At 40.0% G+C, this 27,175-nt stretch overlaps 1 protein-coding gene across 2 annotated transcripts in view; it reads left to right on the top strand.

Moving 5' to 3' along the window:
- Positions 1 to 27,175, top strand: part of FRMD4B (FERM domain containing 4B) — a 203,592-nt gene that overhangs the window by 133,557 nt on the left and 42,860 nt on the right. For both annotated transcript variants that reach the window (XM_040247230.1, XM_040247232.1), the window contains exons 8-11: positions 14,420 to 14,503; positions 16,014 to 16,079; positions 18,549 to 18,606; positions 20,049 to 20,135. In XM_040247230.1, coding sequence (XP_040103164.1) covers positions 14,420 to 14,503; positions 16,014 to 16,079; positions 18,549 to 18,606; positions 20,049 to 20,135 — 295 coding nt within the window. The remainder of the gene's footprint in view (positions 1 to 14,419; positions 14,504 to 16,013; positions 16,080 to 18,548; positions 18,607 to 20,048; positions 20,136 to 27,175) is intronic.

Genomic DNA, 27,175 nt, shown 5'->3' with positions numbered 1-27,175 from the left:
AGAAAGAATACATTTAATGAACATAGGCAGGTGCCTTCATAGCAACATAGCTTCATAGCATCTTCCCAAGAATGCCAGAAAACACATCAGTATCCTTGTCTTTATAATGAGGAAACCGAGGCTTACGTAGGTTAGTTTAGCTAAGTCCTATGAACATGGAGACCTGGAACTGAATCCAGTTCTAGGTCCTGACGTTATTACTGCACATCACAGGTCTAGGGCCAGCCAGTGAGCACATCTGTTGATTTGTTTCTAAGTATGTGATGGTTTTACACTGGCCTATGTTCCAACCCTGGCTGCCCATGTACCAGCTCTGGTGGGACAGCAGGCGGCCAGGTGACCTGTCTAAGCCTCAGTTTCCTTATCTGTAAGTTAGAAACAGCTCCTACACCTCAGTTTGCTATAAGGATTGAATGACATCCTTTTTTTTTCTCTCTTTCTCTTTTTGTATAAGTAAAATGCTGAGCACTTGTCTGCCGCACAGCACATGCCCTTTTCCTTTTAGAGCCACAGAAGTTTCTAATTTATTGTCTTGTGAAGGAGCAGAGAGGTCCAAGGCAGCTAGAAACCAAGGGCAGCCTAGGAATGTATGCTCACACCGGAACACCAAGGAAGGAGCTGCATCTGATTAAGATGAAGTGGGGTGCCCTCCTTTCCCCAGAAGGGATGGGGCATCCCTAGCTTCTATAATTCTTTCAGTTCTCACTTTCCACTCCAAAAAGGCGACCTTGGCTTGAGGTGCAATCAAGACCTGATTAAATGGGGTGGGGAGGAAATCCTAAGAATGGAAAGACCCTCTGACTTGGGAGGGGAGGGGAAGAGTTCTGGCCCAGGCCACCGGCTTTTCCGGCCCCTCCCCCTGTTCTCTCCACCCAGCTTCCCAGTTCCCTCCTCTCCTTCCTCCTCCTCCCCTGCTGCCGCACAGCTTAAACCTGGAGTCCCGAGAACCAGCCAGACAGCCTCTGGTCCATCTAGCACCACCTCAGCAAAAGGCCCCTGGTAAGTCTTTAAGGTCGCTGGGCCCTGTTTCCTGCATCTACAAACTCAGGGTCGGACCACAGTAACTCAGATCTCTTAACCAGCTGGCAGGGTTTGGTCTGAAGAGGTGGAAAGTGAGGCAGGCACTTTATTTTAGCTATTATGAAATCGTCTCAGTCTGTGAGCAGTTTTACTAAAAACTGCAGTAATCAGTGGTGGCATTAAAATCGGGTGGATCTGAGCCCTAGCTTTTTGCCTTGGCATATGATTGACTATGAATGAGATTGACTGCTTGTTTCCCTCTTTCTCCAGCTGCTCCCAAGCCCTCTATCCTGTAACAGAGAGAACTCGTCAAGGGTTGAGATTTTACTATGAACTTTTTAGCTAGGATTACAAATGGGGCATCAGGGACTTCCCTAGCAGTCCAGTGATTGAGGTAACCTGAGTCCACTGCAGAGGGTGCAGGTTTGATCCCTGGTCAGGGAGCTAAGATCTCACTTGCTGGGTAGCACAGCTGGAAAAAAAAAAGTGTCAAACTCAATAAAGCTTAAAAAATAAAAATCAGGCCATTAGGAACACCTTGTGTGGTTTAAGGAAACTTTGTTGGATGTTGGGCTTCTCAGGTGGGCTTGCGTGCCCTAAAATTCTGCTAAAAATGACTGGAGTCTGACTTTGTAGCTCTTAAAAATTTTTTTTTTTTTTTTAACTAAGTTTGGAATCTTTGCTATTAGAGGACAGCTACAGACAATAGTTGGTTTGATTTAAGAAACACTGAGTGATAACGCATATTCAGTCTGGTTATCTATAATCAGATTTTTGTGGTTTAATCCAGTTTTTTACTAAACCAGACTATGTTGTTCAGTCATCAAGTCTTGTCTGACCCTTTGCAATCCATGGGCTGAAGCACACCAGGCCTCCCTGTCCCATACCATCTACAATCAGATGATCTAGTTTTAAAAAAGCAACCTATCTTTACCCTAGAAACTAAGTTTAGTAAAATCAATGAGTGGCCACTATAATTACAAATCCCAAAACCTCAAGTTAAGCTGGCAAAAGCCTTCTCTTTTCTCCTTTGCTCTCCTTCCTTGTTTTCTGTCCCTTCATTTTGAAACTAGAGAAGTTAGGCAGAGTTGTCCAAGTGTAGGCCTGGAATCATATCAGTTTCTGTCTTGCTGAGTTCAAATGAAATCTCTTTTAAATCTCAGTTTTCACATCTATGTAACAGGGATGCTGGTGATAATAGCAGAACCTGTAGAAAGGTTTTAGCCCAGTCTCTGGAGCCTAATAATGTTCAGTGAGTGTGAGCATTTCTTTTTAGGGACTGAATGGAGGTACTTACTCTGTCTGTATAACTGCTGGGTCATCTTTGGAAGGGGCTTCCCAGGTGGCTCAGTGGTAAAGAATCCGCCTGGCAATGCAGGAGATGCAGGCTCCATCCCTGGGTCAGGAAGATCCCCTGGAAGAGGAAATGACAACCCATTCCAGTATTCTTGCCTGGAAAATCCCATGGACAGAGGGGCCTGGTGGGCTACAGTCCATGGAGTCTCAGAGACTCGGACACGACTGAGTAAACCACAAGGGCCTCAGAAGGGTCTCCTGAAACTAGCCTACTGGGCTTCCTCAGCCTCTTTGACCTTCTTTCCTGTTTTAAACTGTAGATTTTATCTCTTTCTTGAAAACCTCCCTGTGTTCATATTAGGTGTTCATTCTGTTATTCTGTTCCTGTGGTTCTCAAGTCATTTATAAAACAGATTGCTGGGTCCCACCTTCAGCCCTTCTGGTTCTGTAGGTCTGGAGTGGGGCCCCAGAATTTGCATTTCTAACACATCCTCAGATAGTGCTGATGCTGCTGGCCAGGGGGTTATAAGAACTACTGTGTTTTCTCATGCTCAACAACCTTTAATATACCTTTACCTGGGAATTAGTAGAGAGAAATTTTCTGTTAGAATTCCCTAGTTATACAGTCAAGAAGGTAATGAACTGGATTCATCATTGAAGGCCAAGTTCCCAAATAACTGAAAGAAACATGATTTTTTTTTTTTTTTTAATTAAAAAAGGGTGATGTGAAGGCTGTCTGGCCAGTGAAAAAATGCTCTGAGTAAACTGATAACATATCTTAAACTGCTAACCACCAAAGTGTTGACCAACACTGATACCATAGTTGAGGAAATTAGTGCTTATGTTCTGTATCCAAGATCCTTCTAATAATACCATGGTTAAGCAAGCTGTCAGGCCTTCCCAGGTGGCACTAGTGGTAAAGAATCCGCCTGCCAAGGCAGGGGATGCAGGTTCGATCCGTGGGTCTGGAAGATCCCCTGGAGGAGGAAATAACACCACTCCAATATTGCCTGGAAAACTCCATGGACAGAGGAGCCTGGTGGGCTACAGTCCATGAATCACAAAAAGTCTGACATGCCTGAGCAGACATACACACATCCTTAAAGACCAGGTCCACCCGGAATGCTTTAGTAGTTGCACTGACACCTGTTACACCATTTAACAAACATTAAATACACTTTTTCTGGCTGTTGTAATCATTGCCATGGCCCGTTCCTTCAGTTTAGAGCAAAACTTTGATAGCCACACGTCAGCTTTCCAACAAGCATAGATAAGGAAGTGGCTTATCACCAGCCTCTGCGAAGGCAATTCCAGAAGACTGGCAAACGTTTCTAATTTACACCAGTTCCTAATGACAGTAAAGCTTTAGCTTGCACAGAGCACAGTATTAAATCAAGGTCCCAGCTGTGACAACTCGCTTGGATTCTCGGAGGCCCCTAGGCTATCTGGTAGACTTTATCTTGAGTGTTCAACAGGCATTAACTATAGCTTTTTTATATTTGCATATGCGTTTAATGGGACTTCCCTGGTGGTTCAGTGGTAAAGAATCTGCTTGCAATGCAGGAGACTTGGGTTTAATCCCTGGGTTGGGAGGATCCCCTGGAGAAGGGATTGGCAACCCACTGCAGTATTCTTGCCTGGAGAAGTCCATGGACAGAGGAGCCTGATGGGCTATAGTCCATGGGGTCACAAAGAGTCGGACATGACTGAGAGACTAAACAACAACATACATTTAATGAAACATGGATTTTGAGTTATGCTTATGTGTGTGTGAGAAGACGACTCCAGTCCCAGGTTACTTCCTAAAGAGCTTAATTTTTGCCTTGGTGACATTTGACACTCATTTCCATGGGTCATTTTACTTTTCAGATAAGGAAGAGCTTTAGCATCAAAAAGAAAAGGAAAGTTTGAGGCTTGGCCTTTTTTTTTTTTAACTGTTCTATAAACCTAGGGATGCTCCCACACCAAACACTGACAGTTACCATCTTCAGGGGATCTCATTCAGTGATTGGTTTGCTCCAAAACGGCCAGCAACCACTGTTTGCTAATTGCCTGAACTCCCTTGCCCTCCAGCCTCGGCATGGCAGGTGGCTGATTATAACTGTGGGCAAGTCCCCAACTAGGCACAAACAGGTGCACACATCTGCTGGGGGTGGCTGTTTCCACACAACTGCTCCAGCGCACACAAAGGATGGCCTCAGTTTTGCCAGCCACGTGGCTGTCTCAGAAAGGGGTGAGGTTGGCACATTCCTCCAGGGCTTGTGAGATCAGCAAAGAAAAACAAAAGCCCGTGAAAGGGGATTCTTGGGAATGCCAAAAACAATCATCGAGGCAAAAGGAGCCACTGGTGGCTAAACGGTAAAGGCGGGTCCTGGGCTGCTTCCTTCTAGAAAGCTGTCAGCATACGAACCTGGAATACCTGATGACAGGGCGGGGTGGGGGGGGTGGCGGGGTGAGGTGGCGGTGGGGGTGGGTTTAGCCTAAGGGATGGGGGTTTAGCTTAAGTCATCAGATAAAATGCATTGTATCTTCATTGTAGCATCTGAATTCCTATTGAAAGGATGAAGAATAGCAGTTTCTGGTTTGTTACTGACAAGTAGAAAGTCCTGTAGATTTATGGGCATTGTCTCTGGCTAAGACTTGGAAAAAGCAGTCCCTCTTGGCAGTTCTAGTCAACTGAGTCTTTACAATAACACTTCCACTGCATGAGGCTCAAGAACGTCCACACAGAGTAAGTGTGTTTACTTCTGGGGAGAGGCAGAGACATCTCCGTCCAGGCTTGCTTACATCCAGCTGGTTAGAGGCCCTCCCTGGGGATTCTGAGGTCGCTCCTCATTCATACAAACCCAGCCTCCCGCCCTGCCTGCCTGCCTGCCTGTCTGTCAGCCCCGGGAGGGGAGGGGCCTTCTGTGTTCTAGCCAGACCTGGGCCTCCTCACTTTTCCCCCACCCACTCGCAGGATCCACGTGGTCCCAGCCCCCAGGCAAATTCCCCAGCTGGGGTACTTTGGAGGGTGAACAAATAAGCATTCTGCTACTGTCAGTCTACTCATACTTGAAATCCTGCCTGGTTCTAACCTCTGAAAATGATCAGGATGAACTTGAAAGTAATCCCCTGGTGTTTCTAACACTTGCCTTCTAACTGGCACTGGACTTGCTCACCAGCACCCTACCTTTCACCCGCTAGTCATATTAAACTTAGTTTTTTGATGTGAATTATATCACCCGGATCACTAGATGTGAATTATGTCACCGGATGGCACCACCCTTATGGCAGAAAGTGAAGAAAAACTATAGAGTCTCTTGATGAAGTTGAAAGAGGAGAGTGAAAAAGTTGGCGTAAAACTCAACATTCAGAAAACTAAGATCATGGCATCTGGTCCCATCACTTCATGGCAAATAGATGGGAAAACAATGGAAACAGTGACAGACTTTATTCTTGGGGGCTTCAAAATCACTGCAGATGGTGACAGTTAAAAGACGCTTGCTCCTTGGAAGAAAAGCTATGAGCAACCTAGACGGCATGTTAAAAAGCAGAGATATTACTTTGCCAACAAAAGTCTGTCTAGTCAAAGCTATGGTTTTCCAGTAGTCATGTATGGATGTGAGTTGAACTATAAAGAAAGCTCAGCACCAAAGAATTAATGCTTTTGAACTGTGGTATTGGAGAAGACTCTTGAGAGTCCCGTGGACTGCAAGGAGATGCAACCAGTCCATCCTAAAGGAAATCAGTCCTGAATAGTCATTGGAAGGTCTGATGCTGAAGCTGTAACTCCAGTACTTTGGCCACCTGATGTGAAGAACTGACTCATTGCAAAACCCTGATGCTCGGAAAGATTGAAGGCTGGAGGAGAAGGGGATGACAGAGGATGAGATGGTTGAATGGCATCACGGACTCGATGGACATGAGTTTGAGTAGGCTCTGGGGGTTCATGGTGGACAGGAAGGCCTGGCGTGCTGCAGTCCATGGTGTCGCGAAGAGTAGGACACGTCTGAGCGACTGAACCGAACTGATAATCACCAGGAAGTATGGGTAAAACGTGGATGAATGGTTTAAAACACAGATTAGAAGTTGCACAGCCACATAACCACACCCAGTGAGGAATGTTGCCAGGACCCCACCCCACGCCCGTTGTGTGCTAGCGCCCCCCCTTTCCCAGTAAACATTCTCTCTCTGCCCGATTGAACTCTGACTGTGGAACTTATGTTCTTGTTCTGCTTTACGTTGTGTCACCTGTGTATGACCCTCTGTATTCATTTTGCTTGCTTTCGAACATATATACAGGGGATGGTGATGTATATCTTACTTTGAGTCTTGATTCTTTGCTTAATATTTGTGAGATTCACCATATTGTGTGAAGCTAAACAGTATTTTCTTTGCTATATGACATGCCATTATGAATACTATAATTTTATCATTTCTACTGTCATGGGATATTTGGGTTGTTTTCTTTTGTCTTACTGTGAAAAATGCTGTTATAAACTTTATTCTTTTGTGTCAGTTTCTCTAGAGATATACCTAGGAAAAGACCCCTGGGTCATGGGGTATGCAGATTTCCAAAATGATCATATCAATAGAGTTTTCCACCGTGAGCGGATGGGAGTTCCTATTGCCAAACATCTTGACGTAACCTCTGCAGTCTGGTACAAAGTGGTAATCCATTAAAGGTTTAGTGTGTGTTCCCCTGAGTTCCTGTAAAGGTGAACGCTTGATTCTGCCTGTTGGCCATCTGGGTTTCTACTTGCGCACTGCTTGGTGAGAGATACAAGCCCTTTCACTGCCGGGCCGTCCATCTCAGCCATCTTGGCATCTTCTTGGTCCTCTGGTGTCACAGCCGGCTCCTCACTTCCTTGTTGGTGGTGACTTGTTAGAGGTTTCCTGTACTAAATACATTCTTTCAGAAAAGTGATTATGTATTCACGAGAAAGGATGTTTTGCAATAGCTCAAAGGAACAGATTTGGAGGATTAATAGGCATCTTCTCAAACACAAAGAAATAAGGCTGTGTTTTTTCCTGAGAGTAATCTTTTGGAATGGTCCAGATTCCACATTTGTCAAAATTATTTATGTTTCTCATTTATTCATGCCCTACTGACACTTTGCACTGTAAATAAATTATCTGAAACTGGAAACCAAGTTGAACTGAGAACTCTACATGCTCTTCTAATAGTTTATATCAGAAATTGCAAAGTAATGGTCATGGTCTGCTGGTATATATGTTTTATAGGACCTGCACAATGTTTTACTTTTTTTATTTTGACTTTTTTTTTTTCTGATTGAGGCAATATTTTGAAATTGCTCTAGGTAAAAATCTGAGATTTTGCCCCTTTTCAAAACAAGTGTAATCCTAATTAGGCCGTAGAGGATCTGTATTCCCATGTGACACAAAAGACCTGGATCTGAGCAGTGTTTCCCCATCAGCAGTGGTATCTGTTTCTTCAGGATCCAGTCTCCTTTTTCTCCATATTAGTAGAATTTTTAGCAATGCATGTGGCTGCCCAAAATAAAGACTTACACATCCCAGTGTCCCTTGCCGTTAGCAAGAGCCTTGCAATTATTCTGGCCAGTGGGATTAGGGGAGGTGGGCAGCTTTCAGGTTCTGCCTGTAACAGAGTGGGTATGCCCTCCTTTATTCTTTTTCCCCTACCTGATGGCTAAAATGTGGGTATGGTGATGGGCTGTCTTGGATAACATGAAGGATAGCAGCACCCCAGGAATGGTGAAGCAACAGGAGAAAGGATTGGGCCCCTGAATACTTCATGTTATTCCAGCTCTGACTTTTATATCAAGAGAAATTAACCAAAGTGTTGATCTCTGTCTCACACAGTCAAATCTATATTCCCAGTAATACTTCAGGTAGGCATTGTTCTCTTCCTCACAGTCCCCATCAGTCCCTATAGTCCCTGTGTCTGCTGCTGAGTTTGACTTGCCCTTCTCAGCTAGCTTACGCAGATGGATTTCTAGTGCCTCTCTCCCATGGCTCCTATCAGACACTTGCACCTGAGATACTTTCATATTTTAACATCTTAATAGTCTAAGGATGACAGAAGAGAACATTTCTTCAAGTCTAAAAGATGCAATTAGAAGTTTTAGGGTTGGATTATCAGTAGTTTTATAAGAATCCAGGTGAGGGTTTTTGAACCTCAACACTATTGACAATTGGGCCAAGATAATTCTTTGTTGCTGGAGCCTGTCCTGTGTATTGTAGCCTGTATAGTAGCATCCTGGCGTCTGCTCAGTGGCTGCCAGTAACACTGTCTTCCCCAGGTGTGACTAAATGTCTTAAGACATTGCTCAATATTACCTGAGGAGCAAAGTTGCCCCAGTTAAGAACCACTAATTGAAAGTAGATTTCTTTTTTAATCTTTTTAAAAAAATTAGTAGACTTTATTTTTTAAGAGTAGTTTTTGGTTTACACAAGAGTTGAATAGTAAATCCAGGGGAGGGGAAATATATATATATCTTTTCTTCTCCCCTCCCCTTCCCCTCTCTTCAGTTTCCCCATCAGTAACATCTTGTATTAGTGTTGTACATTTGTTTCAAATTATCAATATTGATCCATATTGCTGGGAGAAATATCAATAACCTCAGATATGCAGATGACATCACCCTTATGGCAGAAAGCAAAGAAGAACTAAAGAGCCTCTTGATGAAAGTGAAAGTGGAGAGTGAAAAAGTTGGCTGAAAGCTTGACATTCATTCAGAAAACTAAGATCATGGCAACTGGTCCCATCACTTCATGGGAAATAGATGGGGAAACAGTGGAAACAGTGGCAGACTTTATTTTGGGGGGCTCCAAAATCACTGCAGATAGTGACTGCAGCCATCAAATTAAAAGATGCTTATTCCTTGGAAGGAAAGTTATGACCAACCTAGACAGCATATTAAAAAGCAGAGACTTTACTTTGCCAACAAAGGTCCATCTCATCAAGGCTATGGTTTTTCCAGTGGTCATGTATGGATGCAAGGGTTGGACTGTAAAGAAAGCTGAGCACCGAAGAATTGATGCTTTTGAACTGTGGTGTTGGAGAAGACTCTTGAGAGTCCCTTGGACTGCAAGGAGATCCAGCCAGTCTATCCCAAAGATCAGTCCCGAGTGTTCATTGGAAGGTCTGATGTTGAAGTTGAAACTCCAAATCTTTGGCCACCTGATGTGAAGAACTGACTCATTTGAAAAGACCCTGATGCTGGGAAAGATTGAAGGCAGGAGGAGAAGGGGACAACAGAGGATGAGATGGTTGGATGGCATCACCCAGTCAATGGACATGAGTTTGAGTAAACTCTGAGAGCTGGTGGCGGACAGGGATGCCTGGAGTGCTGCAGTCCATGGGGTCGCAGAGTCAGACATGACTGAGCGACTGAACTGAAGTGAACTGAAAGTTCATAGTCACATTATGATTCTCTCTGTGTTGTACTGATTCTATAGCTTTTGACAAATGCTTGTCATATATCCATGATTACAGTATTATTCAGAATAGTTTCATGGCCCCCTAGATCCTTTGTGCTCCACCTATTCAAGTGTATTCCTTTTAAAGTAATCTAAACTCTCCTTAAAGTGATCCCTAAGCCTATTAATGCTCATTTTCCTCGCTTCTCAGTGATTGATTCGTACCCAAAAGAAGTCTTAATGAATGAATATTCATTGTTATTTAGGATGCGGGCTCATGATTAACCTTTGGTAATTTATTGATTTATTCAGTCATCATTTTCAGATATATAACATCACATCTTAGAACTGGGGTAGGTTCTAATCATGCATAGTTAAAATTACTTTTGAAAATGTGTTGGGAAGGTGACCTGTCGAAGACCAAAATTCATCAGGTAGTATTTTTCTCCATTTGAAACACATAGCTGTTTCTTAAGTTAAGCACTTAAGAAATACAGAAGTTTCTTATGATTAGCGAGCATGTATTAAATGCTTAAATACTATACTAGAAAATTCTCAATATGTTGAGAGGCTGGTGCTTTACGGACATAGAAACTAAGATCATCTTAAAGGGAAACAACTTCAAACCTTCCATTTCACACTTATTCTCAACAATGAGCTTTTGAATAGAATGATGGATAGAATTTCCCCCTTATTTCTTACCCCTTTCTCCTCTCTTTTGGCTGAATACATTTGCATAACTTAAGAGCAGTATCATGAAATAGAGGATAAACTTAGTTACCGAGGTGGGGGATGGGAGGGTGGGATGGATTGGGAGATTGGAACTGACATAAATATACTACAATGTATAAAATAAATGACTAATGAGAACCTACTGTACAGCACAGGGAATTCTATTCAATATTCTGTGGTGATCTAAATTGAAAGGAAATATAAAAATAGAGTGTGTATATATATGTATGACTGATCCACTTTACCGTACAAGAAACTAACAACATTTTAAAGCAACTATACTCTAGTAAAAATTAATTTTAAGAATTACACACAAATTTTTTTTAAATGCAGTATACACATAATACGTATTTGCTAAATGAATGAGTGAATTTGTGGTAAATAGCAGCTTCTCTTCTACTCTAGTGAGGTCTTGATAACCACAAAATTAACTCTAATCCAAAGAAATAAGTAAATGCAAGGTTGAGTTCTTGAAACTCAGCATACAGTTCACATGAACCCAGAAGATAACACACATGTGGATGGTGGTGATGATTAATAACAAAAGGTATTATCTTTAGCCTGTCACTTCAGAACATATACATGTATTTTCCCTTGACAAAAAAATTCATAAGCCAGCCTCTTTGAAAAGGAAATGGGATTTGAAGGACAGAGGATAAAAGAAATGATTAAGAAAAATAAATATCATTGTGGGAGTTGACAGATGACCTTTCCTTTGATTAAATTGGACTGTGGTATATTTTCGTTTTCAGGAAGCCCAAACCAGTTTCCCCAGATTGTCAATGTGGTTAAGTCATACTGCTCAGATTTCAAATGAATGGAGAGATTTATCCTTATGTAAGAACGGGAGCCAAGTGACTTTTCATTTCCTGGAGTGATTTGTAAAGCCGGATCCTTCACCTTTAGGGAGGGCCACAAGCCTGGTTTTGTAGCATTGATAGGTGCAGATCATACTATCTCCCAGCTAGGTGATACTCTGTCTATTCTCACTGAAAGATGGTAAATTTATGTACAGGTTGCTCAGTGGGTTCACTTGATTGCCCTGTGGCCTGGTGGAGAAACTGATAAAACCAGCAAATGAACCTTCTGTAGACACTAAAGGAGAACCACTCACACCACACCTCATCAGGTGACAGGAGAGAGCAGTTTCTAATCCGGCACAGTGCAACCTGGGCCAAACAAAACCAGTCAGCACACCATGCTTGGTTCCCCAGTTTGACCTGTGCCATTACATCTAGGAGGACTGGATGAATGCTTTGGGAGGAGATGGACCTTGAGTTCAATGTTTCATCCTCCACTTGCAAGCTCATCTCTTCCAACATCACAATTCACACTGGGGCAAGCCAGAGGGAAACAAATGTAAAAATGCTTGAGTGATGGCTTTTGAAACTAATTGGTTCAGAGGTTTCATTTGTAAGTAGGAGTGAGGGCAAAGGGGGAGCTCTGCCTTGCCAGAGATGAGAGTATTATGTGGGCTTTCTAGGATACTACTCTGGGAATCTGTCAGGGAATCAGGTGATAGAATACTGTAATTATTCTATTGGTGGGTCTTGGCCTTTGAAGCTTTCTGGCTCCTCCACCTAATAGCTGTGAGACATTGAACAAGAGGCTTAGCCTCGCTGAACCTCACACTCTTACCTGTGAAGTTGTTGTTTAGTCACTAAGTTGTGTATGACCCTTTTTCCACCCCTGTGGACTGTAGCCCACCAGGCACCTCTGTCCATGAGATTTCCCAGGCAAGAATACTGGAGTGGGTTGCCATTTCCTTCTTCAGGGAATCTTCCCGATCCAGGGATCAAACCCATGTCTCCTGCATTGTCAGGCAGATTCTTTACCACTGAGCCACCTGGGAGGCCCTCTTCCCACCCCCACCCCCCAGCCCCCATAAAGTAGTCTGGGTAAATAATAGTACCTGCCACATGGGAAGAGTTGTGATGGGATTTTCATGAGGTGAACAGTGTCCTCCAAGTGCTTTCCATGGTGCCTAGCTCTTGATAATCTCAACAAAGGGTGTGTGTGTGCTAAGTCACTTCAGTCGTGTCCAACTCTTTGTGACCCTATGAATACTGGAGTGGGTTGCCATGCCCTTCTCCAGGGGACCTTCCCAACCCAGGGATCGAATCCTTGTCTCTTATATCTTCTGCATTGACAGGTAGGTTCTTTACCATTAGCACCACCTAGGAAGCTTCCCTGGTGGCTCAGAGGTTAAAGCATCTGCCTGCAATGTGGGAGACCTGGGTTCAATCCCTGGGTCAGGAAGATCCCCTGGAGAAGGAAATGGCAACCCACTCCAGTATTCTTGCCTGGAGAATCCCATGGACGGAAGAGCCTGAGTCGGACACGACTGAGTGACTTCACTTTCTTAAAAACTTTCAGGAAGCTGTAGCTAGTGGCAAAGGTATGAAGAAGTGGAAAATAAGAGGAAGAGTTACCAGTATTGTGTTTGAGAAATGCCAGGGTGGTCAGGATTTTGCTCTTTAATGCACTTATCCTAAGCTCCAGTGGATTCTTTTGAGAGTCATGTCTGTTTCAGCAGAAACTGCTTTCTTAAATACCTTTAGCAATTTAAGAGTGTTTTCTATCATACAGCACAGGACCAACTATGACTGAATCATGCTCCCTGTTCTCCCTTGTGTTAAGTTCCTTAAAGGCCACACCCTTCTCTTTGGACAGCCACAATTTTGCCTTTTTCTTTTTTTTAGTTTTGTTCTCAAAAGTCATTGTTTTTGATCAAGATATTGTTGATTTGAAATATTATACATTTCATGTGTATAACATGATTCACAGTTTTTAAAGATTATATTCCATTGATGGTTATTATAAAATATTGCCTATGTGCCCCAAATTTTGCCATTTTAAAATGAGCTGATGTTTCACAAGGTACATTTTAGTTCACTTGATACAATTTGAGGGACATCTTGGGTTTCATTGGGTTTCCCTTGTGGCTCAGCTGGTGAAAAATCTGCCTGCAATACGAGAGACTTGGGTTTGATCCCTGGGTTGGGAAGATCCCCTGGAGAAGGGAAAGGCTACCCACTCTAGTATTCTGACCTGGAGAATTCCATGGACTACACAGTCACAAAGAGTCAGACACAACTGCGTGACTTTCACTTAGGTTTCATTAGAAGCACATTTTTCAAGTCATCTTCTGTGATTTCCACAGATGGCCAACTTTCTTCATTTTATTCCAGAAAGCAGTAGGGAAGTAATAGAAAGGTCTACACACATCTTTTTATTGCAATAATATCTATTATGAAAAAGTGGTAATACTGTGTGAATGCTTTTAGGATAACTTATGTCCCTACATAGTGAATATTATGTAGACACTAAAGATAATTATGAGGGTGCTATAGGAACATGAAGAAAGTATATAATGACATTTGAAACATGCTATATAAAAATAGAATATGAAATATGCACAATTATAGTAATACTTTTGTAATAAAATAGATATATATAGGGAATATACAATGAAAACAGCTGTGAGTTTGTAAGGAAAATGAGATTATGGCAATTTAACTTTATTTTAATGTTTTTTGGTATTTGTAAAAGCCTCAAAAATCTCATCAGATGACTTGGTTCTCCATTTGGGCACTGTCTTTAGTTAAAGTCTATTGCCTTATGTCTGCTCCCAATAACATTTGACACAGCCCAGTGTACTATCATTGGGCTTCCCAGGTGGCTGAGTGGTAAAGAACCTGCCTACCAACGCAGGAGACACTGGTTCAGTCCCTGGGTCAGGAAGATCCCCTAGAGGAGGAAATGGCATTCCATTCCAATATTCTTGCCTGGGAAATCCATGGACAGAGGAGCCTGATGGGTTACAGTCTATAGGGTCACATGTCACAAAAGAGTCGTACACAACTGAGCTCCTAGACAACAACAAATGTGCTATAATTGTTACTTTTCAGATTTCACCTGATGACCAGCTTGGATAATCATTTAGGTGACAGCAGTTGACATACTGTATTACTTTTCTTTTTAGTGATGAAAATGCCAGGAAAGATTTAAAGACACTTCCAGCTTTTCCAACCAAAACTCTGCAGGAACATCCCTCCCTTGCTTACTGGTAAGCTGAGCCAAGATGGCCCATGAACCCATTGCCATAGCCTCCATTGAGAACTACGTGCTCCTCAGGAGACTGAAGAAATATAAGTGAGGGAAATCTCAAATTGCCTGTAATATGTGTCAGACTAATAAGAAGTAGACCTTGATCCTTCTAGTGACAAGGTCTTGTTAAAGCTCTCTGGAGACTGTCATCCCAAGACTTGTAGTCATATATGGAGAGTAGCCATTTGCCTTTCCCTTCAAATGCATAAAAGATCTGTAGAGTGCTGTTAAGTGAATCATGCTTAGCATATGTGTAGTCACTGTGTAACACAGCCCTCATCTGGAGGAGTACAATGCAAGTGGTATAAAAGACAGAGTTCCTTGAACAGAGGTGTTCGTAATGAACAGAAACAACCTGAATGATCAAAGGTTTCATCTACAGCCAGGAGTCATTGTCTATTTTGAGTTGTTTTCTTTGTCTGTGTTTTAATGAACCCATAGTACCCATCTCCCATGCAGCATTTTTCCTAGAGAAGTGTGTTTTCTCCCCTTAAACTACTTACATTCCCTTTAAATATATTTTCTTCAGTTTAAGGCTGTGAATCCTGAAGATGGTTTTCCTTTCCACTAGAAAACTGGTTACAAAATAAATATTCACCATGAATGAGCTATAATATGAAAGTTGGAATATTTCCCAAGTCAATAGTGAGAGTGAGTGCTGAGGCTACATTGCATCCTGAATCTGGAACCTTTTAAATGAATCATTGTTAAGTGATAGTTTCTTAACAGTAAAAAGCAAAGACTGATTACTGTTGATTATTGGGCATATAGAGATAAAAACGTTTATTCTTCTCAGTTATACTTGAGATGTGACTAACAAGCTACCAGTCTGAAAGGAGGGTAAATAACTGAATGGTGTCAAAAGTGATTAGAGTTCACCCGTTTTTCCCCTTTCTAGTCAAAAAGTTTTATCCTAAGACAATAATGAAGGTATTATTACCTTCTCGTAGGGTATTATGTGCACAAGTCATGACAATAGAGTATTTTAGATTGAACACTCACTTAGAAGCATTTTTAATTCTTTCTAAATCTTAGCAGTTTAAGGAAAATGTCTATAATACCTTACACCAGCTGATCTCTTTAAAAACTTTTAGTTTCCCCAGCAAGAATCTCTAGCATTTAATAACATTATTTTGTATTTATTATATTCCATCAGTTATGGGAGAAAATATTAGTTTTTAATTTGATGAATTGATGTTATTTTCCTTTTCTAATAACTTAAGGTTTTAAAAGTTTGCACATAGGTAAGTTATATAAAATTGTAAACAGTCAAGACAAGGTAGTCAAATGTCTGAGGTCCAAGAGTCTATGTCCTACAAAAACAAAAGTCAACCAGCTTCTATCTCCTGAACAAGCTGGTCTAGGCCTTCTTTCTCAAGTATTTTCAGTGGCTACCTGAAAATCTTGAAATGGAATCTGTACTTCATACAGTCGTATATTGCTCTACTTTTCATTTCCTTGTTTTACAGTGAGGACAGAGTAATTGAACATTACTTGAAAATCAAAGGTCTGACTAGGGGTCAAGCTGTCGTTCAGTAAGTATCTTTCTGAAGATACAGTTGTAATGTCTTCTGTTTGAGAAAGTCATCTGAAATGATTTCTGTTGTATAGTTTGTGTTCATATAATACCTGGCTAGAAGTATCTTGCCATGAATTACAAAACTTCATGGGCTATTCTATACTTTGGTGTCATCAATTCAGATGCCTACCAATGTCAGGCAGGTAACAAAAATGAGATTGTGGTGACTGTGGTGAATTAGAGGGCTTTTGACCTGGCTGGAGACAAGGCTACTCAGCCTCAGCATTCAGGCATAATGTTGCCAAATCACCTAATGTTTTTCAAGAAAAAAAGGAATTTACAAGTTTTAAATCCTAATTTTTTTCTTTTTTATTTATTTTAATTGGAGGCTAATTACTTTACATTAAATCCTAATTTTAAAAATTGCAAAGAAATATTAAGAAACTTTAGTACAACGTGAGGCAGACAGTACCTGTATGGAGACCATGTTTGGTCACCTGGTTGGCGACTCTATTTTGGGTGGAACACACAGTGCTAGGTTGGATCATCTGTTTCTTTGTGGTACAAACAGCAGACTGTAATGATAGACTTCCACATTTTAGATCTACAGAGTATCTGTTATTTATTAAGAACAGTTCACAAGCTACATTGAAGTTTTTAAATTATAAAAACTAAATTTATAATTTTTAGTTGTAAAAACTAATATAGCATTATTACTATATTGTAGAATAACTTTAATGATGATAGAAGGTTTTTTTTGTTTGTTTTTGAAAATATGCCGAATATAGCACAAATCATGTGAGAAGTGAAATAAGGACGTGGTGATCACTATTCCCCCGTCAGATATAGATTTCTCCCACATCCCTGCTCTTGCACTCATCTCCTTTTTATCACAGTATACCTGATGTGGTCTTCAAGGCAGAAATCAGAAGTTAGCAGTTCCAAAGCTGAATCCCTGATTTATGCCCATCTTCTGAAATGAAAAATAAAAAGGAATAGCAATTTCCATGAATGATTTTGCTGCTGCTGCTGCTGCTAAGTCGCTTCAGTCGTGTCCGACTCTGTGCGACCCCATAGACGGCAGCCTACCAGGCTCCCTTGTCCCTGGGATTCTCCAGGCAAGAACACTGGAGTGGGTTGCCATTTCCTTCTCCAATGCGTGAAAAGTGAAAGTGAAGTCGCTCAGTCTTGTCTGACTCTTAGCGACCCCATAGACTGCAGCCTTCCAGGCTCCTCTGTCCATGGGATTTTCCAGGCAAGAGTACTGGAGTGGGGTGCCATTGCCTTCTCTGATGAATGATTTTAGGTTAGGTTAATGAGCATATTATGAACTGTTCTTGATTAAATGCAGTATCTTCTTATTTCCTTTGATCATTATCATTACGGCTCCAAGTAAGAAACTGTCTAACTCAGTAGTTAAGGCTCTAGACTGTGGAATCCGACTCATTTTGTGTGGGAATCCTGGCAGTGCAGTGTAATTGCTACCTGGCCTTGGCACATCTACTTAACTGTTTATATTCACTTACATGCAGACCTTTTACTTTGAAGAATTATCACGTTTATTGATTACAAGGTCCAGAGCCACTGATCTTCAAAATGTTTTTAAACAGCCCACTTGTATCATACAGGAGTCTCAGGTTTTTTGTGGGCAGAAAGGAAATCTTAAACAATTTAGTCCACTCCATAAACTCTTAAGGGCTACCCTGGTGGCTCAGTGGTGAAGAATCTGCCTGCTAATGCAGGAGACTCAGGTTTGATCCCTGGGTCAGGAAAATCTCCTGGAGAAGGAGATAGCAACCCACTCCACAGTTCTTGCCTGGGAAATCCCATGGACTGAGAAGCCTGGCGGGCTACAGTCCATGGGGTCATAAAAGGGTCAGACATGACTGAGCAACTAAACAACAACAACATAAAGTCTTAAAAGAATAAAATAAATACTTGTTGAATTAAAAATAACAAGAGGTATATAATCACTTTAACTTTTTTGAGGGAGTACATACATTTAAAAATCTTATTTACAATAATAAAACTCACTCTCTTAAAGCATATATTTCTAAGAGGTTTGACTTAATTTCTAAAATGTACCACCATCGATATATAGATTACCTCTATGTTTTACTTATTATGAGAAGACTCAAAAGTTGATTCTAATGTCTTGCATCATTAAGTGCTAGTTAAAAAACATACTTGCAATTTGTGTTTGTAATAGCGTATAATATGTTTCTGAGTCATAGAAACTTTAATATGCAGAAAATAATATTTCCTATAGCTTTTTGAAATTGAATTTTTGTTAACAACCTTCTAACATTTGAGTAAGGTAAAATGTATTACTCCCCAGAGTGGTTTATTCTATTTCTGTCTTTAGTCAAAGAAATGGTTTTAATGAATAAAGCAGATAAAAATGGTGTTTCTTTAGATCACTTTTCCCAAAAGGGCCCTCTAACTAATTTAATAAGAGGTTATAACATATATTCATTTTTCATAGGTATATGAAAATAGTAGAAGCTCTGCCAACCTATGGAGTCCATTATTATGCAGTAAAGGTAAATAGTTTCCTGTGACAAAGCTTTCATCATGACTGTGTTATCAGATGAGCATTAGTGAACAGCACTAACTTTCTAAAATCACATAAATCAATATGCATATTTATGTAAATTATCTCTAGAAATTTCAGCATTTAGAATAGGATTGAATTTCTTACAAAAATAAAAGCCTGATTGTATCTTGTCATTGTCATAGCAAATTATATAGCACATTATTTTTTTAAAATGCTAGCTATGTTCAAATGTGTTCCCAAAGCCTCTGTTAGCCCTGAAATATTCAGATCATTCTCTTCTGGTACACCTGTGCATTTACCTATTTTTGCTTATTTATGTCTTTTCCAATTGGGTACCTTTCCAATACTACTAGATGTACATTTCATAGCACTTTAGTATGAGAATCGTTGGAGAATCATCCCATATCATTTAAGCAGCTTCATAAAATCCTCAAGTTTCTACAAGATTTGTAGTACCCATTTTCAGTTGGTATGTTTTATATTTGAGTAGTATTTTTGGATTTCATACACACGGAGAAATTGACTAAGAAAAACTTTGAGATGATAGAGAACAAAGCATATTGTTAATAAAAGAGTCTTGTTTGAAAGAGGTATAATTTTATACTTGATCAATCTTGAGTGACTTTCCAAGTACTGACCGTGTTTGCAATTCCAAATGGTGGGGAATTGGATCATACATACCTGCATGATGAGGATACCTTTTACTAAAAATATGTACCAATTCCATTTTAATTTCTACTGATTCTTAATTTATTTGCATATGGGTATATGTTTAAGCCCAAGTTTTTTCTTTCCCTTTGTCAGTATACCCTTTCTTTGGCAAGACCTAGAAGATAAATATATGAGTAAAAAAAAAAATTTCTCCTCTCCCCATATATACCTCAAAGTCATTATTCAGACATTTTGTCTTTGAATCATTTAACGCATCCAAAGAGTGCTTTAGTATTCCCATGTTCCTTGTTAAGTTTATAAACATTAGGGTTTGGAACCACTTTTCTCATCTTGGTAATTCTTTGGAAACTTCTCTGACCTTTATAGCTAGTTACTAATCAAGAGAACAAAGAGCTTTTTTCTTTTTCTTCTTTTTCTTTTTTTTTAAATGACTAACTGGCTTTGTACTCTGGATTAATTACTGGTTGAATTACTTATATTTTATATCTTCTTTCCAATTGTTTAATCCTAACAGTAATGCATCTTTCTTTTTGATGGTGTTAATAGTAATGGTGTGTTTGATTTATAGATCTTATTTGAAGGAATTCTAAGAAAGTGTTCTAATAACAAGTCAGGATTTTAAATAGTGTTTTGTTTACCAAGACAAAATTATTTTGACTTGCTGATACCTGTTAAAACAAGAAATTGGCGGATATTACTTCATCTCTAGAAGACTTAACAATTAGGTCTTGGTTCTCATGGTTTTCCATCTTTCAGGATAAACAAGGACTTCCTTGGTGGCTTGGAATCAGCTATAAAGGAATTGGCCAGTATGATTTGCAAGATAAGGTGAAACCTCGGAAGGTAAGTGTGAATCATTTCAGACACTTAAGGGAACACTAAGCTGTTCTAGAGCTAGAAACGTCACTTTAAGAGGCAACAAGCAATCTTGGGGAAAGAATTTTTGATTAGTCAAGTCCCAGGTGTACAGAAGAGTCAAGTTAAATGTGAAATGCTTTTTATAACTCATTCATGTACCATTTATACAGCAATTCCATGTCTGATCATTTATTAGTAAAATTATGCACAAAGATTTAACTACAAGGATGTTGATCACAACATAGTTTATAAGTGTACACATCTAATTTCTATTTTAAGTTAGTATGAACATGATGATGTCATTTGTTTAATAAATTTTATCTATATATAAAAATATATACAAACATCCACACACTTATGCATACATATACATCTTTACATTGAATGGATAAACAAATGGATGAACTGTAAAGATGTAAGCCAAAAATTTGAGTGCTGGTTACCTCTCAGGGGTATAGTTACAAGTAATCTTCTTTCTACTATTGCTGTTATCCTTGCTTATCTTTGTTTCACAATTTTCCACATTTAACATGTCTGCTTTTGATAAAGGAATTATGTGCTGTTTAATAAAGGTACACTATCTGGTTTGGATTTTCCAGAGCTAATAAGTTACATTCTTGGCAGTTTGATAGTGAGATTGTTCCTCTTGACCAAGCGTAAGTGTATAATACTTCTTATTGCCTATGAAAGAATTGATGAGTTTGTGTAGATAACCATCTAGCTGCTCTGGCCTACTCAGTATTATAAGAACATAACTTATTCATGCTGGTAGGTTTTGCTACCCTCCCTGTCCTCTGCTGCCATGTCTGGGAATCACAGCTGTGAAACAGTGGCCTATAATAACAGACTGTGGTCCAGCGGCCTGCGCCATCACACCCCGACATCACAGCCTTAAATAGCTCTTAGCACTTCCATCTGTCTCTGGCTTTAATGTGTACTAGAAAAACAGCCATGTTTTTCATAAAGTCAGGCCCTGTTCATAATACCACATGCTCTTCATCTTCTAAGTGTCCATTCAGCTTCAATTGGTGCTTACAATCTTCCTTTGAGTTTAGGCAGTAAATAAGGTACCCTTTTCTCCTCATTTTATGGTTGTGAAACTGGCACAGAAAACATGAAAGGGTGTCTGCCAGAGCAAACCACAGTCCCCTTTGAATGCCCATTCAGCTCTCCTGGATCAGACTGGCTGGGCACTGTTGGCTTCCTATTGGGGATTCTCAATAAAAGTAAGACAGCATTCAACAGAGATCTGCCTGGTGACTGACAGTAAGCAAACCTGTGTGTAATTACACAGAACTTGATCTCTGTAATTTTGACCCAGTGACCCAGATCAATTGAAATAAGGAATACTTAATTTTCAGGAGGAGTATAAGTAAGTAGTGGTTGTGTTATGTTTTGGGTTTGAGTTTTTGTTTGTTTGTTTTGTCAGGGCCTATGGGATCTCAGTTCCCTGACCAGGGACTGAACCCTAGTCGCAGCAGTGAAAGCCCAGAACCCTAATCACTAGGCCACTGGGGAACTCGCCAACAAGGATTACATTTGAAAGTTTGTTTCTAAGATTAAGTTTCTAATAATGATAAATAATGATAAATTTCTAATAAAGAAATGATAGGCATATCATTTTTTGAATATTTTTCAAAATCATTTTTCTGTGCAGTTATATATTTTATTTTAACATTTTTAGCAAACATTTTAAATAATCATTTTAAAAGAAACAAACACAAAAAAAGCACCCACTATAGAAGCATATCAATTGGGGTAGGAAGTCCTTCAGTCTTCATCCTTCACCTGTTTATAAACATTGTCAAGAGACTGATACTGGTTCATACAGACTTTGTCAGTGTGTGTAACGAGCTTTTACAGCATGAGAGAAACCTTACTATGTATACTATTTCTTTTCTTTTTTAAAAAAACTATTTATTTATATATGTATTTTGACTGTGCTGGTTTAGTTGCAGCACATGGAATCTTCACTCATGGCATGTGAACTCTTAAGTCCAGCATGTGGGATCTAGTTCCCTGACCGAAGATCGAACCCAGGTCCTCTGCATTGAGAGTGTGGAGTCTCAGGCACTGAACCACCCAGGAAGTTCCTGTATGCTATTTCATACTATGTCATATTTCTCCAAGCCACTTATAAAACCAATCTCTTTTCACTGTTTTTAAAGCTGCCTAGTTCTCTATGGTGTCAAAATACATACTTTATTTAACCAGTTCTCTCATAATGGACGTGTGGGTTGTTTCCACTGCTAGGAGGATGGATTTGGAGCATAATGAGTTTCTTATTGAAACTAGCCCCTAGTTTATCTATTGTGTACGATCAAATGACTGCCTATCATGTTTTCTTATGGCAGACCTCATCTCAGTTGACTTTTTTTTTTTGGTAATTTATTTCTTCCCTGAATTTTATGTTAATAACATTTCTTAAAAATTGCTTGTTCTGAATTTGCATATAAAATATAACTTAAATTGACTCACAAATAATTTCTTAGCTAATGTGCCTTGAGAAAATTGAGATTCTCACAGACTCTAAATGGATCTACTAAAAACAACCAGGCTTTCTTCCAAAATAATGGTGAATCAGAATCTGCACAGTAAATATTGCTGTTAATTTCCTCTCAGTTGCTCATGACTCACAGGCCTTTCTTCACATTCACAGTTTCATAGAAATTGGTAAATATTGTTTGACGCTGATCATAATCAGGTTTGCTTGTTCATTTCAGAGTCTAGACAAGAATCAGAAGCCACTTCCTTCTAGAGTTTTCCTATTTCATTTTTAAGATATGCCACTCAGTTGGAAAGGGACCATAAACAGATCATCTGGTGTCATCACTGTCTTGCTTTCTCATTCTTGGTTATTTTTGGAGGTATCCACTCTCTACCATAGTTCACCTCCTCCTTGCTTCTTCTGTTAAGCCTGACAAGGGATTCTGCTTCTGTATCTTTATTTTTCCCTGTCCAGACAACTTAAGGGTTTTGTTGGCGGATGGAGTTTTTCAAGTCCCTGTCCTGGCTCAGTTGGCACAAATAAGGGAGTGCATAATTTAAAAGGACGTGAACACTGATATATAAAAGGAGGACATGCTTCAGCTGTTTTCATGGGCTGATGCTCCAGCAAGTTACCAATGGCCGGGCAGAAAAGAAGGTCAGATTGGCAAATCGGAATGAAACAAAGGCCAGAGTGGGAGGCTGGGTAGATACCCAGCCTCTTGAACCACATGCCTGCTGTATTATAATTACATGGCTTAAAAACAGACCAGAAGGAGGAAGGTTTACCAATAATATGTCAAAAGGCTATTTTGAAAAATGGTTGATCTGAGTCCCACAAGCTGAACCCTTCTGTCCTTTCCACATGTCTATCAGTTATAGCCTCTGAATGTTGGGGACTGTATTTGTTTTACCTTCCAGAATACCCAGCAAAAGCATCTGTGCAGTATAATGATACAGGCCAAGGGTTTGGGAAGAAATCCAAAGCCTGTCTCTGATGTCTGTTTGCTGTGTGACCTTGGGCAAGTTGCTTCACCTGTTTTTAAACTCAGTTTCCTAATCTGCACAATGGTGATGCCACCAACTACATAGGGTGGTTGTAAGAGTTAAATGAGATTATATTTAGCATTATGCCTGATTTGCAATCATTACTCCATACCTGGTAATTACTCATTGATGGTGAGGGAGAGAGGCAATAAAGAAGGGTATGAGAAATATTCTTAGATTCCTATTTGATTAAGGAAGGCTCCAACATTACTATAGACCTAGAGCCTTAGTGTACCACCTGAGAGAACACACTCACGTTTTCTATTTTCAGAAACTGGTAAGCATTCTGCCTCTCTCAGTTCATTCACCATAATGCCCTAAGGTATGATGCAGATTAAAGAGAAGAGTTTTAAATTCAGAGTTATAATCCACAAAGATTTGAGGTATTAAAAATTCAGATCATAAGCAGTTTTTCTTTTAAATCTGCCCTTTCAACATGAAATGTGTCATTGCAAATTCTTTGGGAATATGAAACATACCAGAACTCAACTTCAAATTGTAGGACATTCACACTTAAAAATGATGAAACTTTATTTAAAAAAAAAAAAGCAAACACATTCCTTCTGCGTTTTTATTGTTCACTCAGTATTTCAAGTCTTCACAAAGTAGACAGTGGGTCAGTGACTGAGTAAAGTGTCAGTATCTGTCATGGCTGATTTGTACCCCTCCAGCAAGTTATTTCACTGGGGAAAGCCAGAACCTGTCAGGTGGGAGGAATAAAAATGACATGCTAGTCAAGGTGTTACAGTAGACCATAGTAGGATAAAATGCTTTTCAAGATTAATATCTTGCTGCATTATAACACTCTAAGAGAGTCTTAAGATACACTTCATTACCCCAGGACATTTCAGGGTGGGGAAGAAGCCTTTAAACATCAGTTAACTAAACTTTTTTTTTTTTTTAATTATTGGATTTCCCAGTTGCCTAGAACCAGACAAATTAAGTAACCAGCACAAAAATCTTCCTCTTGCCTTGTCATGAAAGTACAATGTTCATTTTATTTAAACTCAGTGACTTGCTTATTTTTCTAAGCATGGCCATCTTTTGTGTGTGTGTATGTGTCCCTTTTTTTTTTAAGTTGGAGGATAATTACTTTACAGTGTGTTGGTTTCTATCAGACAATAATATGAGTCAATATACTTACATCCCCTCCCTCCTGAGCCTCCCTCCTTGTCCCCCCACCCCACCCCCAGGTCATCACAGAGCACCAGGCTGAGCTCCCTGTACTACCCAGCAGCTTCCCACTAGTTATGAGCACAGCCAACTTGATGATTTCTAAATCCTGCTTGCTTCCTCCCCCATCCCCCATCACCATGGATCTCGATTCAAATGCTAGTTCTAATGCTGCTGAAAGTCTGGAGGAGGTTAACAGTGCTGCCCACTCGTACCTTCTACATCAATACAAAATGAATTGTGTGCAGGGAGAAAAGCGAATTGCAGAACCCAAAGACCAGTCCATCCTGTTTGTAAAGTCTATAATTAAGCTCCAGCCACACCAATAATCAATGTGATTGTTAAAACCTTCCACAGAGTCAGTGGGAGGAGAACCAAAGCCCTATAGTATGGATTTGAAAGAGAAACCAGTCCTGCACTCTGCTTACCCGCTGGCTGACCTGCAGCTGTCTCTTAGCCTTTTGGGTCTCTATTTTTCTCAACTATCAAAATCAAAGAATTCTGTCTCTCTACCTCACAGCTCCTTATCTGGACCCGATGAGTCAGTGAATTCCTTCATTGACTACTTACTTTTCTTTCCTGTTTAAAAATTTTTATTGACATATAGCTGATTTACAATGTTGTGTTACTTTCAGATGGACAGCAAAGTGATTCATACAATCATGAATACATACATATACATCTATTTTTTTTTCAGATTTTTTTCTCTTATAGGTTATTATAAAATATTGAGTTTAGTTCCCTGTTCTATACAGTTGGTCCTTGTTGCTTATCTGTTTTATATACAGTAGTGTGTATACGTCAATCCCAAACTCCTAATTTATCCCTCCCCTCCTTCTTTCCCATAGACATTGCACACACAAAAAACTTATGGTTACTTATTTTTCCCTTCATACCATGCTCTAATTTATAGAAACTTTACTGGGCAGCATAAGTATTTGTCTTTTCTTCCTATAATTAATCACTATGAGAATCTGAAGCAGATTTTCTAAGACAGGGAGCTCAGATAATTGGATGGGCTTTGGTGAGTCTCCATTTCCATCTCAAGACCAGTAAGCAGATGGAAAGAAGCCAAGGCAAGCAGCCTTGTTCATAAAAGTCACCAGGTCTAACTGCAAAAGAGGCTGGAAGTGGTGGATGGCCGTGGACAAAGCCATCACTCAAGGTGTTTTGTTATGAAAAGGAAGGAGGAAAAATAGATCCTGGGGGTGACAAGTAGTTTCTGTCCTTCTGTGTTTGTTCCCTTTGAAGTCATTCAGTGGGGATGGTTAATGAGAAACAAACAAGTTAGCCGAGAATGAAGATATAGATTTTGAATAGTCTCTGATGGGAACAAAGGAGATGGAGGGATGAAAATGGGACAGGTGGGGATGTTTCCTGTGTTCAGGGAAGGCTTCTCTGAGAAGAGTACATATGAGCTAAGACCTGAAGGGTGAAAAGGAGCCAGGCTTAAAACAAAGAATGGGCTGGCATGTTCATGTCAGAGAACAGTGTATGCTGATGGGAGGGGGACGGGCATATTATAAAAACTGAGAGACCTCTACAGTTGGAGCTTAGAGAATGAGTTTGTTCCCTGTAGAAACTGAAGGTGATGGTTGAAAAAAAGAAAGTGACTGCTGATCAGGCAAAACCATTAGATTTCTTTATTTCATCTGTTACTCCGTGTTGATAGGCACTTACCGAATGGCTGAATTGTTGGCATATACAGAAAAATGAAAGACAGATCTCTAATAGGACTGACCAGCCCAAATGCAGAAAAACCAGTTAGTATGTAAAGCATGGTAAAGTTTTTCTCTTTCACGAGGCATAAACAGTATTCTTCACTCTGTACTTAGAACTAAAGATCAGTTTGGCTTTCATTCATTCATCCTTCCGGAACAAAATTCTAGCAATATACTCTGTTTGATATTTTTCCAACAAATTTTCTTGAGCCTGTTCTGTTTGCAAGGGCTCTGAATGTGTACTTTATATTCTTTGTCCCGTTTAAGGAGAAACCCACGTCTTAGTCATCAAGGTCCTGACAATCTACCCGAAAAGACAAAATCATGATTTTTATTGAAAATATTTAATAAGCAGTGATGGTGGTTTGGCTGCTAAGTTGTGTATGACTGTTTGTGATCCCATGGACTATAGCCCACCAGGCTCCTCTCTCCATGCGATTTGACAGGCAAGAGTACTGGAGTAGGTTGCCATTTCCTTCTCCAGGGGATCTTCCCCTCCCAGGGATTGAACCTGGGTCTCCTGCATTGCAGGCAGATTCTTCACCAGCTGAGCCACCAGGGAAGCCTAGGTACCAATTTGTGAGAAGGGATGCCGGC

The sequence above is a fragment of the Oryx dammah genome, unplaced genomic scaffold (assembly GCF_014754425.2).
Source record: "Oryx dammah isolate SB20612 unplaced genomic scaffold, SCBI_Odam_1.1 HiC_scaffold_9, whole genome shotgun sequence".
In the NCBI taxonomy this organism is placed as follows: Eukaryota; Metazoa; Chordata; class Mammalia; order Artiodactyla; family Bovidae; genus Oryx; species Oryx dammah.
This window is presented reverse-complemented; position numbering and strand designations above follow the sequence as displayed.